The 8,370-nt window shown below is 54.8% G+C and overlaps 1 protein-coding gene across 1 annotated transcript in view; it reads right to left on the bottom strand.

The window, feature by feature from the left end:
* The window catches only part of LOC113431969 (uncharacterized), an 8,882-nt gene extending 1,251 nt beyond the window's left edge, over window positions 1-7,631 (bottom strand). The window contains 6 exon segments of the mRNA XM_087955688.1: window positions 56-151; window positions 1,702-1,848; window positions 2,497-2,590; window positions 5,553-5,575; window positions 5,578-5,765; window positions 7,475-7,631. Of these exon segments, the coding sequence (XP_087811814.1) occupies window positions 56-151; window positions 1,702-1,848; window positions 2,497-2,590; window positions 5,553-5,575; window positions 5,578-5,674 (457 nt within the window). The 5' untranslated portion in view covers window positions 5,675-5,765; window positions 7,475-7,631.
* Between the last annotated feature and the right edge of the window lie 739 nt (window positions 7,632-8,370).

Here is an 8,370-nt window from a genome sequence, read left to right as displayed (position 1 = left end):
CTCCGGCCCAGCCTGGGGAGGAAATCCACCCTGGTTGGCCCCTTCCTCTCCTTACCTGCCACCACACCACCTTGCCGTTCCACCAGCTGGATGGCGCCCTGCATGGTGCCCCCTGTCTCTACCCACTGGTCCACCAGCAGAACCTGGACACCTGGAGAAGTGGGGGGAGCAGAACCAAGGTGAGTCTGGGGTCTTTCTCACCCAGCTGTCCTCCCCCACCAGCCCTTAACAGAGGGGGTCCTGGCAGGTGGAGGGGGGGGTTTCCAGCCCACTTTCTGGCTGTGTGCCCAGCATTGGATGCCACCTGTGTGCCCTCCCTGGGCAAATGCCCAGGGGTTGGATTCAAATTATGTAACCAGTTCTGTGGGCGTGGCTAGGTGGGCACGGCCATGTGACTGCGTGGGCGTGGCTTTTTTGCAGCAAACCCCCCCATTTTTTTGCCTCCTGGGCCTCAGGGGACCCTCCTGGGTGAAGCAGTGAAACAGTGAGGGGGATCCGGGCACAGCTGATCATTGGAACAGGTGATCGTTAGGAGGGATAAAAAAGAAAAAAGAAATACCTTAAGGCAGGGGTCGCCAACCTTTGGACCTCAGGGACCACCAAACCCATACTTTTAAATCCCGAGGACCAGAGACCCTGGGAAAATCCCCCAAAAGTCTGCAGGAAAATCCCCCCCATTTTCCTACCGATCGATCGTTCTTTATTTGGGATCACAGGATACCGTCTCCAGCTCCGTTCTCAGGGGGAAGAGAGGGAGAGAAAGAGAGAGAGAGAAAGACTTTTGGCTTCATGCAAGGAAAGCAGCAGAAGCCACAAAAGTCTTTCTTTCTCTCCCCAAAACTCCGCCAGGAATGAGCCTTTGCCGGTGCAGCCTCTTGGGGCAGGAGGCCTTGCAGGGTCCCAAAGACTCATTTCTGGCGGAGTTTGGGGGAGAGAAAGAAAGACTTTGGCTGCTTTCCTTGCATGCAGCCAAAAGCAGCAGAAGAAAGAAGCGGAAAGAAGCAGCCCGGTGGCCGGGCCAGGCGCCTGGGGCGAGTGGGGCAAGTCCCCCCCCCTCAACCGTTCCCCCTCCCCTCACTACCTCATGTTGTCCGCAATGCAAGCGACGCAAGCCTTGTGTTCCCCTGGGCCATGTGGGCAGCGCAGCCTGGATTAATTGCTTTGTGGGGGGACATTTCTCTGCGGACCAGCAAAAAAATTTTCACGGACCACCAGTGGTCCCCTGCCCACCAGTTGGCGACCACTGCCTTAAGGAGTGACTGGGCATGGAGCAGGAAGGCAGTCAGTGATGTCGGGCATGCACGCGATGTTGCAATTCCCTTATAAGGACTGACTGGGCGGTGGGTGGGGAGGGGAGGGGAGGGGCAGGTGGACGGGACCAGCCAGGAGCACGATTTGCCGGTTCTCCGAACTGCGCAGCATCATAACAACTGGTTCTACAGAACCAGTCCAAACCGGTAGAATTCAACCCCTGCAGATACCCCCTGACATGCCAACTAGAGGTGGTATTCAGCCGGTTTGCACCGGTTCACACGAACCGGTAGTGGCAATTTGGACTGGGTCGCCGAACCAGTAGCGAGTTCTGGCTGGCCACGCCCCCTGCCTGCCTGCTCAACGTTCGCTCACCCACCCCTGCCTCAAATTGGCGAGGAGGGTGACATATATATATTGAATCTGTAATTCCCCCGAGTCCCCTTCTACCTGGACCGATGGCATCTGTGCGAATTTCCATCACTTTCTCACGGTCCGTGTAGTCCCTGTAGGTCTGGGTGCGAGTCTCGACGCAGAGGTGGCCGGCTTTCCGGATAGTCACGAAGCCCTTTCGGAGGGTGAGGGCAATGGCGGCGCCTGGGGGGAGGAGGAAAATATTTGGGGAGGGTGAGGTTTCATTCATCCTTCCTAAGAGAAGCCACAGATCCTGGTCATTAGCCTGGTTTTTCTTCAATCCTTCCTAGAGTCATCACGAGATGGATGAGAAGACCTCAGAGGTCATCTAGGCCAACCTCCGAATCCAGGGAACTTCCCCCATTTGAAAGCCTCTAGGGAGAGTGGGCCCATTGCTTAATGCAGGGGTCCCCAAACTTGGCCACTTTAAGGCTTGTGGGCTTCAACACCCAGAATTCCCCAGCCAGCACAGCAAGTTTGGAGACCTCTGGCTTAATGGTTGATGGCCAGTGTTTTTCTGGCTGCTTTTATCCTGGCCATGACAACCCCATAAGGAGGAGTGAGCGGGTCACTGGCCAGGGAGTGTGCTGGCTGGAGAGGGAGTCCATGTCTCCCCCATAGAGAAGAATCTTTGTAGCTTAGGGCTGAAATGAGGGAGGGGTGCTTGGTGCTCTCTGAGCTTGGTTGTTTTCTTGCAAACGTTTCATGACCCAACTAGGTAACATCATCAGTGCTAGAAGGGGTAGGTTTTGCTCTCAGTTTATATCTCCCCTCTCGCCCTGAGCTGAGGACTTGGGTGAGGGGAGCGAAAGAGAAGCGAGAGAGACGTACCCAGAATGAACCCCATGGCATCAATGCCAACCACTTGGTCGATGGCATCGTCCCGAAACGGTCGCACCAAATCTTCCACGCAGTCCTGCAAGGCCTGTGGGGGCGGGAGAAGAGAAGGGGGCAGCTATGTGGGGGCACGGCTCCCCAGACCCACAGAAAAACCACCCAGAGCAGGGTCTCATGCGCCTCTAAGGACGGATCCCCTTATTTACCAAGGAGCCGAGTTTCTGCTATTGTTATTCAGGCCAGCTTTCGACATTTAAAGCGGGGGTCTCCCACCTTGGCCCCTTGAAGACTTGGGGACTTCGACTCCCAGAATTCCCCAGCCAGCTTGGTTGGCTGAGGAATTCTGGGAGTTGAAGTCCCCAAGTCTTCAAGGGGCCAAGGTGGGAAACTCCTGTTTTAAAGCATCCCTCGGACAAACTGCAAGGAAAATATAAACCCTGAAAGAGAGTTAAGCCCATCATAGTAACAAGGATGCCACCCTAACCCTCCCTGCTACAAGGATGGCATGAAGGGACAATCCGAACACGCTACCCAGTGAAATATTCTGAAGAGGATGGTCGATGCCAGAGGCCTCCTGGTGGGATAATAGGTTGACTACATTCCCTATCATCCCCACTCAGGCCAGCCTTATGGATCGTAGGAGAGACTGGAAACCTTGAAGAAGAACCGTTGCAGGAATCGGGGGTGTCTGGTTTAGTGAAGAGAAGGACTAAGGGGAGACACGAGAGCATCTTCCGATATTTGAGTGTGAATACTACTTTATAATGCCCTGGTAAGGCCACACCTAGAGTCCTGCATCCAATTTTGGTCACCACACTATAAAAAAAGATGTTGAGACTCTAGAAAAAGTGCAGAGAAGAGCAACCAGGAGGATTAGGGGACTGCAGGCTAAAAACATACGATGGACGGTTGCAGGAACTGGGCCTGGCTAGTCTAGTGTAGTCTCTCTCTCTCTCTCTCTCTCTCTCTCTCTATCTATCATCTCTCTAGCTGTATCATCTATTTATCTATCTCTTTCTCTATCTCTTCTATCTATCTATCTATCTATCTATCTATCTATCTATCTATCTATCTATCTATCTATCTATCTATCTATCTATCTATCTCTATCATCTGTCTGTCTGTCTGTCCGTCTATCTATCTATCTATCTATCTATCTATCTATCTATCTATCTATCTATCTATCTATCTATCTATCTATCTATCTATCTCTCTGTCTGTCTCTCTTTCTCTGTCTATATATCTCTATCTCTATCTTTAGGGAAACGATACTGCAGAATCGCCAGTTAGAGGTGGTATTTGCCAGTTCTTTGAACTACTCAAAATTTCCACTACCCGTTCTCCAGAACTGGTCAGAACCTACTGAATCCCACCTCTGATCTATAACATGTCTGTCTGTCTATCTACCTACCTACCCTTAGTAAGGCCACACCTAGAGTCCTGCATCCAGTTTTGGTCACCACACTATAAAAAAAAAATGTTGAGGCTCTAGAAAAAGTGCAGAGAAGAGCAACCAGGATGATTAGAGGACTGGAGGCTCAAACATACAATGGACGGTTGCAGGAACTGGGCCTGGCTAGTCTAGGGAAGAGAAGGACCAGGGGAGACAGGAGAGCAGCCTTCCAATATTGGAGGGGCTGCCCCAGAGAGGAAGAAGCAGGTCAAGTTATTTTCCAAAGCCCCCAAAGGCCAGACAAGGAATAATGGGTGGAAACTGATCCAGGAGAGATTCAGCCTGGAAATAAGGAGAAACTTTCTGACAGTGAGAACAATTAACCAGTGGAACCACTGGCCTCCAGAAGTTGTAAATGCTCCAACACTGGAAGTTTTTAAGGAGAGATTGGACAGCCGCTTGTGTGAAATGGTGTAGGGTCTCCTGCCTGAGCAGGGGGCTGGACTAGAAGACCTCCAAGGTCCCTTTCAGCTCTATTCTGTTAACTCTTCTGCAGGACCGTTTGACTGGAGCCCTTAGGGGAGGCATAGGAGTACCAGGTGAGATCATTCTGATGAAGCCCCAGCTCCCCAGGAGACGGACCCCTCCTCCACAGACTTTGGCTGGGCTAACTCATTCCTGGGGCTAAATTTAGTCCTTGGCGCATGGCATCCTCTGCGCATGGCATTTAAGTGTAGACACTTTAGACCCTGTTAATAATAGATCTGGGTGGGGGGCTCCCTCTGAAATGTGATTCACAACTCAGAGCAATAGGGGCGGCAGCCATGCACACGCGGTTTACAACTGTGGGAGCACTGGAGGGGCAGCCTCCTTCCACACGTGCTTTACAACTGGGAGCGATGGGGGAGGGGCGCACACGTGTCAGCCTCAGACCAATGACTGCAGTCAGCCAGGTGGGTGGCACTGCCCAGGGCTCATCCCCCTGGAGAGGGCAGAAGGTTTATGGGGGTGCAGACCCTAGACACCCCCTTCCTGCAGAGATTTGACCCCCTCCTAGAGGTGGGATTCAGCCGGTTCTGACCAGTTCTGGAGAACCGGAAGCAGAACTTTTCAATAGTTGGAGAACCAGCCAATCCCACCTCTGACTGGCCCCGCCAACCCCACCTCTTTCTCTGCCTCCCATTGAGTCCCAGCTGATCGGCTGGGTCTCCTTGGTTGCCCTGCCCAGGAGAACGGAGCTGGAAAGCAGGTCGGTGGGGTGGGGAGGGAAGGGGATTTTGCAGTATATCCTTCCCTGCCACGCCCACCAAGCCACACCCACAGAACAACACGCCCACCAAGCCACACCCACAGCTGATTGACTGGGTCTCCTTTGGTTGCCCCGTCCAGGAAAACGGAGCTGGAAAGCAGGTTAGGATGGGGAGGGAAGGGGGATTTTGCAGCATCCTTCCCCTGCCATGCCCACCAAGCCACATCCATAGCTGATTGGCTGGATCTCGTTGCCCTGCCCAGGAGAACGGAGCTGGAAAGCAGGTCAGTGGGGTGGGGAGGGAAGGGGATTTTGCAGTATATCCTTCCCCTGCCACGCCCACCAAGCCACGCCCACAGAACCAGTAGTAAAAAAAATTTGAATCCACCACTGCCCCCCTCTCCGTACCTGGGGGTGGCAGTAAAGACGAGAGGGTCCAGCCAGGCGTAGGAGGGGCCCCTGATGTTGGGGACCATCAGCTTCAAATACCAACCCTGCTCTCGGGAGTCTGGCACCGTCTTGAGGTCCATGGGCAGAAGCTCTGCTGGCGGCGGATGGGACTGGAGGACGGGGGGGCACAGAGGGAGGCACTTCAGACCAGCCGGGAAGAATCGGTCCAGGCTGGAAAAACATGGCGCAGCCAGGCACGGTATTTAAAAAAAGACAACCTGGTTGTGGGAAGCTGGGGGGTGATTAATAGGGCTGTGGGGGGGAAGGGGGAATGAGGATTGTGGAGAATATGAAGGTGTAAAAACCAAGCAGGCTCACTGAATTAGGGGTGTCCAACCTTGGTGACTTTAAGACCTTCAACCCAGCCCCAGCTTTAAACGGTGGACTTCAATAGAAGCCCCAGCCAGCTTTAAGACCGGTGGACTTCAACTCCCAGAATGCCCCAGCCAGCTTTAAGACCGGCAAACTTCAACTCCCAGAATGCCCCAGCCAGCTTTAAGACCGGTGGACTTCAACTCCCAGAATGCCCAGCCAGCTTTAAGACTGGTGGACTTCAACTCCCAGAATGCCCCAGCCAGCTTTAAGACCGTTGGGAGTTGAAGTCCACCTGTCTTAAAGTTGCCAAGGTTGGACATCCGTTCTGCATGAAATAATACAAATAAAACCATTGAGGCAGATAGAGGCCAATTTGCCCTGGTAACAAAATGGCAACACCTCAACCTTCCCCAACTGAATTAATTCCAACTGGTCACCTGGCAATTACAGGCAGCGCCCCAGAGACCCCCTAACCACCCCACAGGATCCCAAGGAAGTGGCCTTCAATCCGAGAGGAGCTGGGCAGCTGTTGGTAGCCCAACCCCCTGCCCCAAAATAAAGCCATTCAAGGCCCTTAGGGTGGGGGAGGCTTTGGGGGCTGCTGAAGGGGCCCCAGGGCTGGGCACCAAAGCTCAGCAGGATTGGATCCAGCCATCCCTGGAGACTTTCAAGAAGAGATTGGACGGCCATTTATCGGAAATGGTGTAGGGTCTCCCGCTTGGGCGGGGGGTTGGACTAGATGACCTACAAGGTCCCTTCCAACTCTGATGACCTGTTATCTGTTATTTGTTATCAGTTACTCCCCGGGCCAACGAACTTGCTCAGGAGTGTCTGTGTGTGACATCTGCAGGAGTCGAAAGTTTTGGGTTTTTTTTGAAAGTGGAGGTTGGATCCAGCCCGCTTTCTTGAGCAACTGGCGGTGTTGAATATGACAATATGAAGATATGACATGATGAGCATAAATGCAAATATGATGGTGTTTCAATGGACAGCCGTCAAGGAGACCCAAGTGAATTTTTTTTCAGCCAGAGTTAACAGAGGTAACATGGGCAGCCAATACACGCCAGAAAGCAGGAGGTGGGGTCCCCAAACTTGGACAGCTTAAGACTGGTGGACTTCCAACTCTTGGCACAGGATCTCCCGCTTGAACAGGGGGTTGGACTAGTTGACCTCCAAGGTCCCCGTGCTCCGCTGGCCGGGGAATTCTGGGCGTTGAAATCCACCAGTCTTAAAGTGGCCAAGGTTGGAGACCTCTGCCAGAAAGAAACGCACGCATTGAATACGCGGGACGGAGCCGGTCTTTCGCGGAGGGGGGGCGGGGTCCTCTGCGTTCCCACCGGGAGGAAGACCCCCCCGCGTGCTCCGAAGGCCAGGTCCTACCTAGGAGAGAATTCGGGCAGTTTTCTCCTGGGTGGGGGAAAAAAATCTCCTTTTAGGGGTCTCCTTGCAGCCAGCGTCCCCGCGCTCCCCTTTGGAAAAAAAAAAAGTCGCGCTCAGGTGCACGGACAACAGGTGTGGATCGGGGCTTCTCTGCAAGCTCCCCCCGCCCGCGCGGTGACCCCTACCTGGCCGAAGGGCCGTTGTCGGAGAAGACCACCTGTGCGCCTCGACCGGAGCCCAAGTACGGCGGGACCCCTTGGCTTCCTTCGGACCCCCGGCAGAAAATGCGGGAGAGGCACAGCGGAGGTTGCCTTCTGCTGCGGCCGCGGGACTGTGGGGCGGGCGGGAAGAGCGGCGGGGGCTGGCAGTGCCGGCGGTGGCAGGCAGAGGCAGAGGCGGGTGGGGTGGGGGCGGCGTCCCGGGGGAGAGCGGAAGCCGAGAGTGGGTGGGCGGGGGAGGGAAAGGAACTCCGGAGTGAGGGGGGCTTCTCTCCAATCGGGGCCAAAGGAGGGAGGAGGAGGGTCTCCGGCAGCGCCCCCTCGGCCAGGAAGGGGTCACCACGCGAGGGGGGGGGCTGGGCGAGGGGGAGGGCTTTGCAGAGAAGCCCGATCCACACCTGTTGTCCGAGCACCTGAGCGCGACTTTTTTTTTCCAAAGGAGAGCGCGGGGTGGGGGAGGGAGGGGAGGGGACGCTGGCTGCAAGGGGACCCCTAAAAGGAGATTTATTTTCCCCACCCAGGAGAAAACTGCCCGAATTCTCAGTCCCGAATTGCACTCGTCTTGCGACCATTTGGACAGCGGGGAGGGGGTCCCAAAGGCCGAGGCGGGGGTGGGGTGGGGGGCAGGGTGGTCCCAAGACGGGTGCAAGGCATGTCACAGAAGCAGGGGGGAGAAGGTCTGTGCGGCCGCCCTCTTGACTTTTTGACCCTATCTGGAATCTCTGGTGAGCCGAAAGGGAGAGAAAACCTTAAAAAGAGGAGGTTCAGCCTGCAAAATTGGGATGGCATTTATTGACAAAATGGGTGGGTGGGTGGGGGACCCCGGCGCAGGAAGGCCTGAAGGTCCACGCGGGGTGGGCGGG

This window comes from Notechis scutatus, chromosome 1 (assembly GCF_049901735.1).
Source record: "Notechis scutatus isolate UNSWTSFEM ecotype Mainland chromosome 1, rNotScu1.2, whole genome shotgun sequence".
NCBI lineage: Eukaryota > Metazoa > Chordata > Lepidosauria > Squamata > Elapidae > Notechis > Notechis scutatus.
This window is presented reverse-complemented; position numbering and strand designations above follow the sequence as displayed.